Source organism: Neodiprion pinetum, chromosome 4, assembly GCF_021155775.2.
Source record: "Neodiprion pinetum isolate iyNeoPine1 chromosome 4, iyNeoPine1.2, whole genome shotgun sequence".
Classification (NCBI taxonomy): domain Eukaryota; kingdom Metazoa; phylum Arthropoda; class Insecta; order Hymenoptera; family Diprionidae; genus Neodiprion; species Neodiprion pinetum.
Window position 1 is genome coordinate 996,264 of NC_060235.2, and position 18,157 is coordinate 1,014,420.

The following is an 18,157-nucleotide window of genomic DNA, read 5'->3' on the forward strand; positions in this document are numbered from 1 at the left end:
CTACCGTCTCCGGCTGCATGTTCGATGTAACGAACACGAATGATTGAAACCTTGAACTGAAAATTATTTTCGCATCACTTTTCCTTTCTAAGTGGAGTCGCGTTGTTTTCTATAAAATTTATTCAGAATCTTCGATCTTATTGACAACAGAAAACAAAAAAAAAAAAAAAAAACGGAAAAAAACATCTAAAAAAGTACAGTTTTATAAACAGCTCATGCAGATTCCGATTTCGCGGAAATTCGCGAACAATGTGATGCAGCGAAGTCAAATAAACGCATCGCTGAAAGTTGGTCCGCCCAGCCTCCCTCGCCTAGTAGAGAATAACAAACGAACCAACAAACAAACTCGTTAAACTATCCTCGGTCTGTTTCGCATTCGGATTATACGTCCTGGTATAATATCTGCGTGGAATTACGTACGTTTCTACGGCTCTTTTCATCGGTGTTAATTACTATGCCTATTATGTACGGAGTAGAGCAACCTAGACCGCCAGTTTCTCTCTTGAGAATTTCACCGTACGCGTGCAGCGATACGTGGAAAATAACCTCATCCAATTATTTATAACGACCAAGTTAAAATAAATCTTTGTAGCAAACAAGGAGACATCGCAATGTCTATAATAACGCAATCGATCGGTAATCGTGACTTTAGTAAATTATAGTTTCGCTAAAAATAGTCTGCGAACAACTATTTGAGCGGACATTCTTCTATTCTTCGATAATTCCAACACGCGTTGGTATCGATTTTCAGAAAAATTGTCGTACAGGTGTCTTGAAAACAAATTATCAATCGATCGGAATTGCTTTATATTGCAGTATGATTGCGAGGTATGTCAGAAGGCGGGATAAACGCTGGATCCAAGTAGTACGTGTCAGTGTCTGGTCAGACCGCGATTCTCGCGGAATTCCGGCGAAACGAGTATACCTAAATTAGTCATAAAATCGTGTGTGTGACAAATTCGTCTCTTCGTTATTTTCCAGTCATTATAGATTGAAAAAATATCACCAAGAATATTATATCAATAAAAATAATTCAGTATCAGCTCTCGAGTTTTTACAAGTCGTTAATTTTATGAAAAAATCCGTCTATAATAATTAATCTTTTCAAGTGAAAACGTGTATTTCGATCGATTTATAATTGTTTCGCAAATTGTACTCAAGGTGAACAATCTGATGATAGACAGATAGATGATGTGTGATAAATTCAACGAATCCACTCTTCGCGCGTCCAAACAATGATAACGACGAAGCGTTGCGTTAACGGATCCTCAAAGAAAAATAATAGTATGCAACGACTGACGGAAAAACTACGCACGATGCAGGATTATCGTTTCCTTCGCCGTGTGCAGCGGGAGCTTCGAAATCTATAGGCGGGTTACATACACGATATAGCACATATATCGTATATATATGCATACACCTATCCGGCGGGTTTTCAGTCGAAGCTCTTTGAGCTCCACGCGTGGTTGCAGGGATAAAGTTGAGGGGGATGACGGCCGCAGCCTGCGGGATATCGCACAAACAGATTTCCCGGATTTAGCATAAAAACTCCAAGCGGCTACTACACAGAAATATAACTCACAATGCGCCGGCTTTGATTCGATTCCCGCAGTGCAGCAGTCGACGCTATTCAACTCTGCAGCGTGTCCTCTCTTCACTTTTTCCTTCGATTTATGCGATGCTCGCGTTTGTTTTTTTTTTTTTTGTTATGTTTTCTTCTTTTTAGGAATCTATTTATTCAGAAATTCATTTTATCTTGAAAGGCGAGCGAAGCTTGTTTGAATGTTTTACGGGAAAATGCGGTTAGTTGAATCGATGAGAATACATGTAATCCTGAAACATCCTTAACTGGTCAATATTACAGGCAACTCAACAAATAAATCGTCAACTTTTCCTTTTGACGGAGCAATTATACAAAATGAACCAAATTAATAATTTTGAGCACTGCGACCGAGCTGGTAGAAATTATTTTTCCGAATTTTATCGTCCAGAATCAATTATCGAATTGTTTATTCCCACTTGTTTACTTACTCGTTCCGCGCGCACGCATGCATTCGTTCGTTTATTTATTTTCCCCTCGACTCGAGCATCCGTTGGCTCGCGTTCCGATCGCTCCTCGTAGGCACTCGTTATCAGTTATATCCTTTGACGCGTTTGTTTGCGGTTGGTCATCCGCGGAATAACTCCGTACGTGAAATAAATTCGAAAACAACGGTGCTCTGCGCCGCTTCGAAGGATACGCTACCCTAGACCAGAAGCGTGTATAAATTATCTTCCTAATTGAAAATAAAAGCAACAGAAGCAACGACGAATTGACTAAAACCTGAGAAATCGGCCGATCGTTTGTCGTATAGAGAATTTGTCGCCCCTCGCGACGAGGGAAACTAAAACCGAAAGAGAAAAAGCAGCAGGGTAGAAACTGGTATAAAAGGTCTCGACACATTTGGCGCTACCCTTGTGTGCGGGTGTACAATACACATGTACACAATAAACTCGGGCTCAAGATGTTGCCGCTAATTTATCTACGCCAGAGGTACAGTAGCTTCTATTTTCGGGGATTCCCAGAGGCTGGAGAAGGAAGCCCTCTTCGCTGACCTGCGGAATTACTTCGTCGGGATGACCGTGCCGAGTCTGACGATGAGCGCATTGTGCCCTTCTCCGGCCTTTTCTTCTTTTCCTCCCCCGGCGCCGGTTTTAGTTTAACCTCTTCTCCTCGTCTTCTTTTCGCCATCTTCTTCTTCTTCTTCTTCTTCTTCTTGGCCATGCCGTACAGCACCGTATCGTATCGGCGTTGCTCATTCGGCGTACGTGTGGAACAAGCTTAATTAGTAATTCAAGGCCGGTTCTGGATACAGATTCCTATTACCGACACACTTACCGACGTCTTACCCAGACTCGAGCCCTTCCCCGCGATGAAGTCACTCCGTTCAGCTCCTGCTGTATCAATTTTTGAAAATAGTTAATAGAAACATAGACCGGCAAAGAGAAAGATATTGGCGGTTTCTTATTTCTCTTTCAAAAAATGAAAAGAACAACGGATAGAACAGAGCGAAGGGAGTACGCAGAATAGGGGGTGAGACGCGTGATGGCGAAGAAGGCGAGAGGTAAGGGGGTGAAGTGGAGTGAAAAGGCAGTGACAGAGGTAATAAAAGGAGAAAAAGAAACCGGGCGACAGACGAGAGGCGATGATTGAATGGCGGTGAGTACTTGGCGAAATTCCCTCCTCTTCGCGGCAATACACACGGAAATATTTGGGTCAATTTTTTCGCAACACCGAATCAGCGACCGAGACTCGATCATTTTTTACTTTTTTCTTACCGTACCGTTCTTTTCCCTTGGAAATTTTTTTGTTTTTCTTTTTATTTTTATTTTTATTATTTTTTTTCTACGTCCGTTCTTGCTTCTTTCGGAAATTGATTCCGAGCTGGAATAAAACGCCGGATGAACGATCATTGCAGATCGACGCATGCGGTAGGCGATGATTACGCCCTGTAACGTAGACTCCGTATTGTACGGCAGAGTGAAGGAAGAATGTGTAGAGAAATTAATGAGGCTAATTAAGGGAAACAAAAGCGGTACATCTGCGAAGGAGCGGCGGAAAACGGAAACGGAATAAACTGTTCTTCCGGTTCTCCTTTCGAGACTCCCTCTCTCTCTCTCTATATTTCTCTCTATTGCTCTCTCAGTCTTTATTCAGGCCGCCCTCTCCCCCCGTCAGCTAAGGGACTCCGCAAATTAATCTCCAAGCCAAGACAATAGATCCCGTTGTATAGAGTGCCACGCCGCTAACCGGGACGCCTGCCTCGTTGAGATAACCAAGGATTAGCCCAGAGACACGCTACCAGCCAGAAACACCCCCCGCGATCAGATACGACCATTGCAGGATGCAGGACAAACCGAAACTCGGTGCATCGCGCTGTATTCACGTTACATTATATGTTCGTTCAATTATCGTAATTGCCGACTGGAAGCATATCCCACGGCCCTTTGTTTTATTATACTCCTCGACGATTTTATTACCGAAAGTGGTGAAAAACGACGCGATTGAAAATATTCTTTCGAACCGTCGCGTGTTTTTTAACATCATTTCTGGGGATTGATGTAAAAATTTAATTTCGACCGCAGGTTTACGAAAATATCGCGGACAACCAATTGTTTCTTTAAACAATTTTATTCCAAGTGAATTAAAGCGTGGATGATATCGCAATATCTGTCCAGAATGAAGAAGGAACAAGTAAATTTCTTGGCGGTTTTTCACGGGATAAATCGATAGAAATATATATATATATATATATAAATTGGAGACCAACAAGATCAATCACACGTGTCGAATATAAATCCCGATCAGTTTCATTTTCAATGCTGCTTTCTTTTCTCTGAATAACTTTCCAGATACAATATCCATACACACATATACGGGGGATTAAGGATAATTTAAGGAAGTATCCGTGGCAGCTGCTCGAGGTAAATCCAAGTATATAATGCACACAGTGGAAGGTAATAGATACGGACACGAAGGACATAAAGCGAAATGGATACGTGTAGGCGATTCCGTGCGATTTTCTACGCGAGACGCACGTCGAGCGAAAGGCGAGCGAAAATCGCGATCGCGTTACATTCGCTCGTAGATAACCATCATCCCGGCGGGCGTTCAATCCTGCTTGCGTTTCTGTACCCGTCCTGCAAGCCTCGGTTCCCTTGCAAACGCCGTCTGGCTCTCGCCACCTGCGAACACAACGCGTCCTGCCTTTCAGCGAAATTTCCATCCGGAACTATCATTCGCAAATGGACGAATACCGTGCTGGAAAAATCGCGAACAAAGGGAAAAAAAAACGATAGGTGTAATTTTCAACAAAGTATATTTTGTCCGAGGATCCCTCAATTCTCTGTGAAGTTGGATTTATATTTGATTGACCAGAGAGAGAGAGTGAGGGAAAGGAGGGACACGGAGACAATTACGTGAGTTTGTTTTTACGGGCGCAAGATTTTTCATCCGCCGATCGGGTATTCGAGGAATGGGATGGATATGCGGTGCCGAGGAGTGGGATTTCCTGTTATATGCGAGATCCGCGTGTAATTAATCCGTAATTTTTCTTTTGAAGCAAACAGAACCGAACTGAGCCGGACGAAATCCTCTCTCCCTCTTCGTTCATCCACGTGTCTGTTTGCCGTTTGAGCTTTGGAGCGTGTTGCCATGGCTACGAAAGGAGAGAGATAGAAAGTGGTCCACGTTTCTCTCGAGCCGCGTATTAACCCCGGATTCCCGTGTGTATTTACAGTTTTAGAGAGCAGAAGAGCGTGCCTGTCTGCAGCATAGGTCGGCAATGGTAATCGAATATTGCAAATAATAAATACGAGAAACGAAATCACATAATGAAGGTAAATTGAAATTGAAATTTCGGAGGGGTAAATACCGGATGGTTCGATCCAGCTGCGACTACACCAAGGGTTGGAATTATATTCGTCATTGCTTTGATAACTGCGAAATAGCAAAAGAGACAAGAATAATAAGGGTATTAGTTACAAACACAGGCCTGCGATGCTTTTCCCCTGACGAAACTGAGTTGTAACATCGGTAGGTGTTAGATACGAATCTGTGAAAAAAATATTTAAACAACTCTATCGCGTAGATTCTCCGAGTAATGTTTTTTCGGCTTTCTTAGTACTGCCAGAGTTAGAGTTACGTAAGTACAAGAGAAAAAGATTGAACGGGAGTTTTGAAGAAAGTAGAAAAAGATATAGCAAGCCTTTTGGATTTGCATAAAATCTTGCATAAAAATAAGTCTCGATGTGCTGTAAAAAAAACTAGCGCTATATTTCAATTCAACATACTTGAGTACCTAAAAAAAAAACAGGCATTATTATTTTAAGAGGAAATTAAAAGTTATATTACGCAGGCCTGTGTTACCTACCGCGAACAGGGAATAACTAACGAGCATTAACAAAGCTCGTATTTCACCCTCCGAAATATCTACGTTCTACACCCCCGTTACTTCCGGTCTTGATATTTAAAGTTTGCGAAACATCGAGCGACCTTTATTTACATCAATACGAGATACGTCATATATTAGGCGTTGTAAAAACATCTGACCCAACGGAAATAATTCAGGCACGAAAGTTTGAAACGAGGAGGTTAAATAGCCCGCAGATCGGAGTCTATATTATATCTCGCGAGTGACAGAGCGGCAAAGCGGGTGTGACAAGGTCGCGGGAATCGCCCGGATTAGCGACAGGGGTAGTGAAATCCGGTCACATGCTCGGACGGATATGTTGCGTCGGGTTTCCGAGTGGATTTCACCGGCGAATAAGGCCGATCCGAGATGCTCGAACTTCCGCAACGGCGAGCAGACGAAAATCAAGGGGTGCGGGCCAATTTCATGCGTGCGGCGATATCCGAAAGGGCGCGTAAAACGCGCGACATATGCCTTCGGTGAATTTTCCATCGAGCGCTTTTATCTCTCTCCCTCTCCCTCTCTCTCTGTTTGCCGTGGAGAGTGAATTTTCCAACCGCTGTATTACGCCTAGATACATTATTTATACCGAGGAGTAAATTCGCGAGTCGCTATCTTCGGGCGATGCAGAACTCACCCTGGGGGTTGGACACCCTTAATTTACGAGGGTGGCGTTAATTGCGGGCTTGACACCGAATTCCGCGAGGTACAAAGTCTTCCCCGAAATTACAAGCAAACAATTCGGGAAGGAGCGAAGGACGAAAAGTCAGGATCACAAGAATCGGATTGTCGTACTAAATTTTGAACTAGTTGCCACCGCGGAAGTCGATCAAACTTTAAAGCTCAATTTGTTCGCGAATTATTTCTCCAAGCATTGATATTTCATTTAAACAATGTATATGAATTCTCATATCCGTCATGCAGCCTCCAAATTTTTCTACCTTTCCTCATTATTCTCTTTCCTTTCTCTTCTCTGGATGCCGTACATGAAATTTTTAATCGCGTCACTAGAGTCAGCCCTTAGATATACATATATTTTAAAAGTTCACAGAGTTCAATTACATCGCAAGCGTATCGTCGTGTGTTTATTATGTTGCAAGGGATTCTGTTTGTGATTATCTTTTTATATTGGATAAACAGACGAGTATATCGACTCTTCGAGTTTATATTTGAAAATGAAAGTAAGGATCACGCAGCGTTCCTCTTTGCGCACACACACACACACACACTTATACTTACACTCTCTCTTATATCTCTCCACGCAAGTGAAAGGATATTAAAGCATCACGAATCACTTGGAAAATATCAGAATTTATATCGGTAAACGAAACGTCGATCCGAAAGGAAGAACGAAGAAACTAAGCTTTCGCGCGAAAACACGAGAGAGAAAGAAAAAAGTTAGTGAGAAGGAACTAAACTATGAGAAAGGTTCGCCGTTTCGATTCTGGCTTTTCGTGATATATTACGTGAGCAAGGGATACGGTTCAAATATCTCGTTCCACTTTTCCTCTCATTTTTCATTCTGAGGTTTACTTTTTTCCTTTTTTTTTTTTTTATTTTACAATAACAAGAATGTTGCACGAAACGTCTCCGCTGAATTTGAAATTTAAATTCTGCGTTTCGCTCCGGAAACACGTAGACGCGTTCGGCTTCCGGTTGTTTTGTTTCACAGATCGACCCCGTCAACCATTTTGGATTTTATCTACCTTTCGGTTTGCAGTTCGGGGCGAGATTTAAGGGCGGTTCAACGGCTAGTGACCCAAAATTGTCCGCAACCCTCCGTCTCTCCGTATTTTCCTGGCTTAAGGGGGATGCCGCGGGATTTGGCATATTTTTGAAATCTCGTAAAATCAGTTTCTTGACTCGATAAAATTCTCCATTGTCAATAACGAGTCGAGAGATCTTGATCTGGATAAAAAAAAATTCAAACCCGTTTAGGTCGGGATATTACGAAGGAAAATTTGGGATCTAAACCAAATGGAGTAGTGAACGTCGCGAAGTATTATTGTATATTTCACTTTAACTTGCTCATTCTTCGACGTTCTATTTTCGTTTCTTCTTTGAACCACTCCAACCCCGCAACTCCATTTCGGAAACGGATGTCGGCACGACGGGAATCCAAAGCCAGGAAATTAGCAAATCAACCCGCAAACCGTTACCGAAGGAGAGAAAATCCGAACGAACCGAGTATCATAATTGCTTCCGTTATTCGGAGAAAGTTAAGGCTCGTGAAACGCGACGGGATCAACTTAAAATGAAAACGAGCAATTTCGTTTTTTCTCTGCTTTAGAAAGCGAACGCGTCGTGTGTTCGGAATTGGCCATGATCTTCCTTCCTTATTACCTGTAAAATTCTTCAATCGAAACAAAAATCGAATTTCCCGAGATGATTTTCATCGCAATTATTCGATTCGCCCGAGAGAGCCGCGGACTCAATTTCCATTCCAATTCGATGTTGGTGCCGGCTTCTTTTCCTTGGTGAAATATAACGTATCCTCGACCTCGACAGTCGAGCGTCAATCACCGAGGGACAGACCGACGTGGTGTGCATACGTGGCTAGTTTTATTCGGAGGAAGATGAAGCTGTCGAGAAGACCGATGAACGACACGCCGCCGAGTTAAAGGGTCGTTTCTACCTTCGGTTACGGGTAACCTGGACGCTGGGGAAAAAGGCGAAGAGGTGAAAAGAGCGAAATCTGTCGAGTGGTTCGCCCTTTGTCGTACCACGATTTTGAATGGGCGCGAGTGATGCGGAAGGAGGAGAAAAGGAAATAGGGGGTGAAACTGGCGAGCGAGAAGCTGGAGATGTGTTTGAAACGGAAACTCTTACGGATTTTATCATCGCCGAGGCTTGGTATCACTGTCCGAGAAAGTAATGAAGAACTGTTGCCCGAGGGAAGGGACGGGAAGAGAAAAACCATAGGACCGAGAACTCGACGGGGAAGAGAATGATTCTGCACGTTATATATATATACACATAAGACGTAGGCGGGCACCCTTGACGCGAAACTGCAACAGCTGCGCACGCTGCACGTGCGTTTGATGGGGGTTTGATGGTCCGAGAAATAAGCGCGAGGCCTGAAACAAATCGGGGATCGCTTGAAAGCGTTGACAGAGCCGAATTTCACCTCTTGCAAAGGCGTCGCTCCGCCAGCACGTTTTCTCTCTTTTCGCCATTTTTTTCACATCCCTTCGAAGCGAACAATACTTAGATAATAATGATAATCTCAGTGGACGAACAAACCGGCTCCTGTACGGCGTTTCGAATTAGCGGGGGATCGCCTGTTGTACTGCGGGAATTCGCGTCCGAAGGGCTGAAAGGAAAGGAAGAATCGCGAATCTGCAGCGGCGGAGCGGAACGGGCACAGATGTGGAAAACAGCATTCAGCTCTCACACACCCAGCCCAATTCGCCCCGACGCAACAGCAACGGGTACGCCGTCTGAAAAGGGAAACAAGGCGTTCGTTAAATTACTCGTCGGGATTCCAATTTCACGATATTTTCGATTCCGCAGAACGAACATCCGCGCGATCTGCAACGAGCGCAGAAATTGAAACTCGACTCGGGGCGAAAAATCTGTCGTTAAAAAAAACGCCTTTATTAGGCTGGTTTTTTGTCGAAACTTTTTTTTTTTGTTATTTTTTAGCCCCAAACAAAGCCTCGTGAAACCGGAACTCGGTAGCGAAATTCTAAAAGGTGAGTTCATTTTTCAATTTTTCAAAGACCAACAGATATATCACGAAAACTATACGAGTTGGGAAGCTGTGTTTACTTTCATTTTGTAGATAATCAAATTTTCTTCAAATGATGTTGTGACTACTACGTGACGTTATTTGTGTTAGGCTGGAACACGGGTGAGATAAAAATTTACGACAAGCATCTTCGTTCATTTATTCAATGCAGTCAACTTTAAACTTTCCCATCGAGTACAAGACGAACATTTTGGTGGACGGTAGTCAGAACCGTTTTCGAAGAAAATTTCATTACCTACGAAATGAGATTAAAAGCAACTTTCCAACTTATATAGCTGTCGAGATATTTTGGTTAGAGTGCTTGAAAAATTCAAACCGGACGAGTCACCCTTTTGTATTTTGGGACCGAATTTCGGTATCACGAGGATTCGTTAGAAGCTAAAATCTAACTTTTCGAAGGGCACTTAAGGGGTGAAAAAACGTTAAAAAAAAGAACCACCCTAGCGTATATATCCAGCTTGAAAATCTATCAAATAATGCTTTTTTACTTTATTCTGATCGAATCCACTGTGAATTCGTCATAATCATTAAAAAAAAAGGTGACTGGAAAGACGATGACTGAGCGATCGTTGATCGTCAGGTTCAAGAACCTCTGGCAATTCGAAAATAATTCACACCCAACGACGTCGGCTTGGATATTTGCACGAAATGTTTCGACGTCGATGTCTTTGATCGTGACGCGGTGTCGTAATAACGTCGACGATTTGTCTTTGTAACGTGAGGGTGGGTGCTTGGGGTGGTGGGGAAGGGGAGTCTGAGTTACAAGGAGTAAAGGAACAGACGGACGGACCGACGAACCGGGTCAAGGGTCGAGAATGGGGATGAGGACCAGAAGTTACAGGGGCTAGGTAACGATACGCGGGGTTTATGGCGGGGATCGAGGAGCAGGTTACGCGCGCGCCTTGTTTACCGGCGGTTAAGTTTACCGGAAGGAAGGGACGATTTGTAAGTACATTGAGATTATCTGCGCTGCAGCCGTCACGACTCGACGGGCCGCTACGATCCGGGCAGTTAGTTTGCCGTCAGGAGAGAGCCTGGCTCGACATGTTTTATACATGGCGTTAAAGCACTCGAAGAGTCTCTCCCCCCTTCCCTGCGGGGTAACAAAATATGTGTTTACACGCGCCCTCCGCCACACCAATTCGACTAATTTTGGCATCGGCTGACAACTCTCGGATCGCAATCTTTCTTGTTGTCTATCGAATGCTCTGAAAGCGTCGGAAGCTTCACGCGAACGTGAAGGAAAACGATTTTTTTTTTTTTTTGTTAGCGAGTGACGAACAACATGCTCGACGTGTTTTCTGCAATTTTCAATGCTTCGCGGCTATCAATCTTCGTTGTGAGATAAAATCGAGCGGATGATCGGTTTACGGAACGGAAGGGAAGAATGTCGGACGATCTTTTTACGTAAACTTGTTTACCGAAAGAATTTGAGAACGTGTTTTAAAATGACTCGAAATGCGTTGGAGGGTCGGAAGTAATAACAACTTTCACGACGATGTTGTCAATTACGATAATAATGGTGAATAATAGGAGGAGGAAAGGATGTGGTTGGGCTGGATTGCGGCGCCTAAGCAGCCCGTAGAACAATGTAATCCTTTCCCATTCGTAACGCGCGAGTAGCCATATTTCGCCAACGTCGAGGGCTCGCATACGTGTCTGTGTATAGATGGATAAAGGGGGACGGGGATACGGATACAACAATGTGAAACACGGCGTAACAATGCCGGGGGGTTTAACTCTAATGTGTGGCCGAGTGAGGATCGAGTTAATGCACGTCGAGAGTCAGGGGCTTTAACGCACCCTGAACAACCTCGTACCTACCGTTCCGAATTTGAACTGCACCAAAAACTACCCTCTCGCTTATAAACGTATCGTTATTTCTTCGCACGCATCTCGCGAGGGGGAAATATTTCGTGATATTCAAGCTTGGATTGAAGAATCGAAAGCTGTGAAGGAAAAGTTTAATCGGAAAACTAGCAGCGAGATGTTAGTCCAGTCAACGTGGGCCTGAATTAAAAATAATTCGGGATATTGCAGCATTTTTTGTGTACAGAAATTTTCGAGCCTCAGGAACTCCAATCCGGAGTCATCTTTCAGCTGCATAGCCGTCGTTTCGAGAATACAGCAACATTTCACGTTTTTTTTTTTGCGTCTTCCTCAAAAACTGCTATCGTTGGACGAAAAATGACTTTACCATCGTGTAGAGCGGAAAATTCTACATCGAATTCTGTCATATGTTGGAAACAGAGTCGGATTAACAAATTAAGAAAAACAAAACTCCAAGTATCGACGGCATTTAGGGAATTTTGGTGATGATATTATTATTATTTCATACGAGGACAGAATTTTCCGTTCTACACGATGGTCGAGTAATTTTTCGCCTATCGATAGCGGTTTTCGAGGAAAACACAAATAAACGTAAAATTTTGCTGTTTTTTCGAAACGCTGGCTATGCCAGAATTGAATTCACATCTATTTTGACCGGAGTATAACCAGACACAGATAATTGTGGTCGGGAAATCGGAACAGCGCACGAGTTACTGTCATTCCTATAATTCGTCGAAATTCGAATTCCCTTTCGAGGGTAAAAATCGTCACTCAAATTCCGAGTATCCGCAATCGAGTGGCAATGAGCCCTCTATACCTATCAACCGCGAGTCAAACGGAATAACGGAGAAGAGTGATGCAGACTCGTTCGATGGGACGGACGGTAGGTACAGGTCGGTCACAGTTTCCACTTGCCGCTGCGAAGGGTTGCCAAGTGCCAATATTTAACCACTGCAAATACGGCACGATGTTTTCGATTTCGACAAACCAGAGCAGCAGCGGCTCGATCAAACGTATTTTACCGAAGTCTGCATGCCCTCGTCACTGAGCTCATCCAATTTTTACTTCGCTGGTCGACTAATTCCTTGTATTTCGTTTCGCATTTCCGTCGAATGCCAAACTCGAATCTCCTTACTTTTTTCTTTTTGCATTAGTTCTCCTGCTGCTGCCGGTGCTGAGAATATTTCCAACCTAGTTTGGAAGTTGGAAATCTGGCTGAATTCCGGCACGCTATTCCAAATGAAAAAGTTTGAAAACAATACCGATCTGTACACCTTTCCGTATCACAACGAACGTAATTATAACGAAGCTGAGATTATCACGCGTCTTTCCCTCGATTACTACCGGAGAGAAAAAGCAAACCTTTCGTCGAGTAAAAATCCAAGGGCCGACGACTGTGCGGCATCGGTCTATTCGAAAGGGCAGCCACACTTGACTGCCGGCTCGTCTGGAGCGATGCCGTTTGATTCGTTAATTAAACTTGAACCCCGGGCGCTCTTCGCCGGGCGATATTTACGTTACACAGTTTCCTTGCCGGGTTTCGAAAGCTGCAGACCTTCCAAGTGTGTACAATTCGTCAAATATTGGTACTAGGGGAATTCCTATTGATTAGGAAAAGCGAGATGTGTTTTGCAGGCCGAACTTATGGGTAAACGCGGAGTGGAAAAAGGCGCGCGTACAACTTCAGCTTCGGCTTCGCTTGTTACTGCGAGGCTCGAAAGTGTACGTCTGTAAACTATTTACGGAATAACCGAGGGACTTGTAAAAACTCCCGGCAGTGGTATAAACAGTTTTCGATAAACGAATTCGAGTAAAAAAATCCTCCCGCCTGTATAATTGTCCACTACTTGCATAATTTATTTATATCGTAAGCGTATACCTTAAAGTTCCGCAAAATCCCGCAGCTGCGTAGTATGGAGGATGATTTTAGTGGGTACACTTCTCGACTTGAGAATAAAGGAGAGATCTCGCAAGTCGGTTGGAAAACACTTTCGCAAATGTGTGTGCACAGCGTGCAGGACTCTTTTATACTGGTCTTCCCTTTTACTTCACCGACTTTTGGCTTCCCTCTAAGCTATAACCTCGAGTCGTGGAGACTCCGGGAAATAAGGAAATGACTCCTCGATCCAAGACGCGAGCCCCGCGATTAGACCATCGCGCTTTTAGCCTCTGAATTATTCAGACCGTCGAAGGGCTCGCGATATCGGAAACCAGTCGAGCCGAATCTCTATTCTTTGGTAAATGGCATTTATGTTTACTCAGGCCCCGGGATCAAAGCCTACTCTTTCCGCAAGGTTTCGGGATCATGTGTCTCGAAAATCGTGTGTTTGTTTTCAATGCAGCCTCCAGCATCTTCCGTCTCTCCTTTTCCCGTCCCGGGGAACTCATCCAAGGATTCACTTATCTCGAGGAGGAGAACGAACGCGACGCCACCTCGTCGAAGTATTATTTTTTTTTTCTCCCCTCCATCCCCCTTCTCTCTCTCTCTCTCTCTCTCTCTCTCTCTCTCTCTCTCTCTCTCTCTCTCTCTCTCTCTCGCTCTCTCGCTCTCTCTTTTTCGATACGGACTCGTTTTTGGTGAAATAACACCGGTTCAAATTCATTTGGAATTCAGGGTGAAAGTCACGAATGAAAGAACACGATCTCAATGCAGATGGATTCGCGCTGACGGAACGCTTAACGTCCACCCTCTCAAACTTTTGTGCTCGACCGTGTATACATATCGTAAGGATAATACAAATATCTTACGGATCAGTGAACCTCTCGTCACTCTGTTATTCTTGTATATGTTTCAGGATCTGCTCTGATGAGAATCGTCGAGGTTTACAAGGAGATACAAGAGCAGGAGCTGAATATTGTAAGTATTTTTCTCTCCTCGATTTATATACGTTATAAAGTGAACGAAACCGCGGTGAGGGTAAAAATTACGTGGTGGAAAAAGAAAAAAAAAAACCATAGAAGGGGGGAGGGAGGAAATATACCACAGAGAAAAGTTTACTCTTTCCAAGAAAAAACAAGAGCCGCACTCGGTAATTTTTGGTGCCTGTCGCAAAATACTTACTCGTAAAGAATTCTAAGAAAGTTTGAATTGGAGTATGTATATATATATATATGTATATAGGTATATATATATATATCTTATACACGGAAAAGGGGAAAATAAATGAATAAATGTGTAACGAGGCGAGAAAGAGGATTTGGAAAATTCATAAACATGAATTTGGCACAAGTGTTGTAATAAACGCGGTAAAAAACGAAAAAATTACCTCGGGAGCAGAATTAGGAGCTTTTGAGGACTTGGAGGTTACGGAATATAATTCTTAAGCTGTGCAAAATGCTACAAAAATGCAAAATGGTATATGAAAAAGAAATGAGAAAATATGCACAAGTAATGGTTTACATATTTCAGAAATTCCATCATCATCGGATCCCGGCGATATGTCATAAATTATAACAATGAAATCGATTTTCTAGTAATACAGTAATTTGCCATCGTTTTCGAGTGAAACGGCAATTTATATGTAACGCGACCCGTTTTATCGTTAGGCTCCAGCTCCCGACGCAACGGCCGGTGTTATTATTTTATTCAAATGAACGAGCTGCACCCCGCGTGGTTTAAATAATTTAAATAAACTTTCCTAACGCAATTAAAAGTCGCTAAATTTATGCGGAGTTGCTTGGATGTTTTCCGCGAGCGCGGTCTCCGTATAACACCCCCGTGCGGGAGAACGAGACGCGTTGCGAGGCGTAAAACTGAGAGGTGCGAAAATGCGATTTGGCTAAGCTGTAAGCGGTGCTCTCGGAATATTAATTAAAAATTAAATACGACTTTTCGATTATCAAACGGGCAACGACACTTTGATATCGATTATACGTATATTACGAGCCTTGGGGATAAAATTTACCTCTAACGCGTTTCTCGGCGAAAAACAAATATACCTCTCGAATTATCTTTGCGCATTATTGAAAATAATCGGAACTACGAAGACCTGCGATCGCGGCAAAGCTTCAGCCTCGTGTGAAATATAAATTGAAATTCCAACTTTTACAGTGAAGAAAAATAGTGAGGAAAATAAAATTCACCCTACCTACCACCCTCTCTACTCGTTCTCTTTCCCTTCATCCTTCGAGAGGTATTTCAAACTTTAAGTGCTTTTCTGTACAACACACATCGAAACTTTTCCATGTTTTCCGTTGGCTGCTGCAGCGAGCGTTTCAAGCTCAACTCTATACACACCCTGCGTTGATCCTGGGATAAAATAACGATCACAGTAATTTTGCGGTCGCGTATATAAATTTTCCCCCTTTATTCGTCATCAGGCTAATGGCAAAAGGCGAACGCTGCCGCTTCTGCTGCTGTTGCAGGAATCGCGAAAATCGCGAAGAGCTTTTCTGCAGCGTTTGCTTGCGAACTTCCGAATCGAACCGAAGATGAGAGCTGAAAGACGGAAACGGCTCGCGGAGCCGAGCGATTTCAATTAAATCAGAAAGTCTCGTAAAAACGTCAGGGCCACCCGTTAAAGGGACGCGCTGTTGTGCCTTGCCGTTTTCCCTCCTTTCGCATCTCAGACCCTTTCGCGAATCACGCCGAATCGGGAGGAAAGATTTCAACCCCCGGCCAGCCTGCGGCCGGAAACCGACGACTTATTGCTCGTCAACTACTTCGCCGGTTCTCGCAGTATTTTCGCCAGAACTGAAATTTTCTTTTTTTTTTTCTTTCTTTTCCTTTGTCTTCTCTCTTTACGATGATTTTGGAATTTTATCCTGTTTCGTTAGCGCTCCGCGAGGAAGGAGGCAACTTTGGTATTGCAGCGAAGAAGCAAAACTGCCGACAACAAACTTCCGGGATTGGCTCTGCAACGTCTGGCGGTTCGCTGTTTCGACGAGAACTTGTAGTAGGGGTCGGTCGCCAGAACTTGGGGCTAGATTTATAACTCTCCGATATATCCCAGATTCCGTCTCGCTCGAGTCGTAATATCCCCGGTTTTTGGGGGCGACGCCCCGCTCAGACATCCCCAAATTGCCAAACTCCGGACGTACATATTCGCTGACGAAACGTTTGTCCGATATTATTTATCTCTTTGTTGTTTTCTTTGTTTGTTTCTTGTTTTTTTTTTTTTTTCTTCTCTTCTTTGTTACGCTGCGCATCGTCGATTGTTATAAACAAGAAAGAGCGAAAATTCCACGTCTGAGAGTGACAACCTGAAGTGAAAGAAAAAATTTCCGTACATCTTGAAAGTATTTCTTTTTATCTTTGTCGACTGAGGAAGAAAAAAAAAATAAATAAAAAAAAAAAAATAGTCAGTGAAATAACAAAAGTAATTTCAAATCTTAAATATAATAGTTGGCTAAAAATTTCTGCCCGACCGGGAAAATTGACAATATATTTGCGACGAAAATATCCGCGAAAAATGATTTCCAATTTTACCGGGAAAATCCGAATCGGTCTTATCTCGGTTGCTCAGGCGAATCGGCCGGATCCACGAACGGAGGAACGAATCCAACTCTATGAGCGACGAAACGCGCTGCATTACGCGCTTATCTTTTATGGAGCCACGCGTGTGTATGCGAGGCGAGGCTACTACGATATTCTTCCCGATATTGGGTATAATCTTATATACATACATACATACTTATTCTACCTACTCGGGGCGGAACTGCGCCGCGGTCCAAGAGCTTCGATAATTGTGATCTACGGCCTCTCTTCGGCTGCTCCTATCTTAACGAGATATTTCTATACCGCCGCAGATATCAGAGGGAGTCGAGTTTCGGAGCTACTCGTTATGTCCTACCGGACTTTGACCCGAGTCGTTTGACTCGCTATCCTGCGGAAGCGTCCCCCGTTCTATCGGCGATTGCCTTCCCCCTGTATCCCGAAATTGGGATGAAGAATCGACACTTGAAGCTGATACGCAATTAATACTAGTTTTTTTTTTTCTTTTTTCCTCTATTTCGTATGAATTTGAGCGAGCAAAAATTTTCACGAGTTGTAAACGAAAAGTTGGCGAAATCGTTGCTCTCAATTGATGGAGATTTAATCAGAATTTGTCACTCGATGTTCTGCATCTCTGTTTGAAATGAGAAAAGGTGAGAAAAAGAGAACGGAAGCAAGGTACGGCGGTATTTCGTTGAAAAAGTAAAACTGTCAAGTAATCCGGCCTTTTCTTTCGGAGTGGAAAAGACATTGGAGCAGCGGTGTCCTTAAACCGAATCAAAAATTAGGGTGGACAAAAAACCGCCGGTGTAATTGTTCCGTGCAGAATAACACGGGTAAGGACGAGGACAGTTTTCTTTCCATTTTTGATATTCCATTGAGATGAATAAGTATCGGTTCTGTACATCGAATGATAATCAGAACCTCTCTTTATTAATTATAATGTTTGTTTTTACATTTTTTACGTTGATAAATATGTCTTGAAGTTTTTGGTTGACGGCTAATGTGAGTGTCTATTCGGAAGAATAAGAAAAACGTTTTCACTAACATGTGATAGAGTTTATCGTTAGTAACGTTACCAGGGGCAATATAATGAGAGCACGATGAAAGATTGTGTTTGGGGTTTGACACAAGATCGTCCTTAAAAAAACAGAAGTACGAAAATTATTCATTTTTAAACTTTGTTTATCA

At 43.2% G+C, this 18,157-nt stretch overlaps 1 protein-coding gene across 3 annotated transcripts in view; it reads left to right on the forward strand.

The window, feature by feature from the left end:
- Positions 1-18,157, forward strand: part of IRSp53 (Insulin receptor substrate 53 kDa) — a 108,244-nt gene that overhangs the window by 68,585 nt on the left and 21,502 nt on the right. For all 3 annotated transcript variants that reach the window (XM_046620417.2, XM_046620421.2, XM_046620418.2), the window contains exon 5: positions 14,328-14,389. In XM_046620417.2, the coding sequence (XP_046476373.1) occupies positions 14,328-14,389 (62 nt within the window). The remainder of the gene's footprint in view (positions 1-14,327; positions 14,390-18,157) is intronic.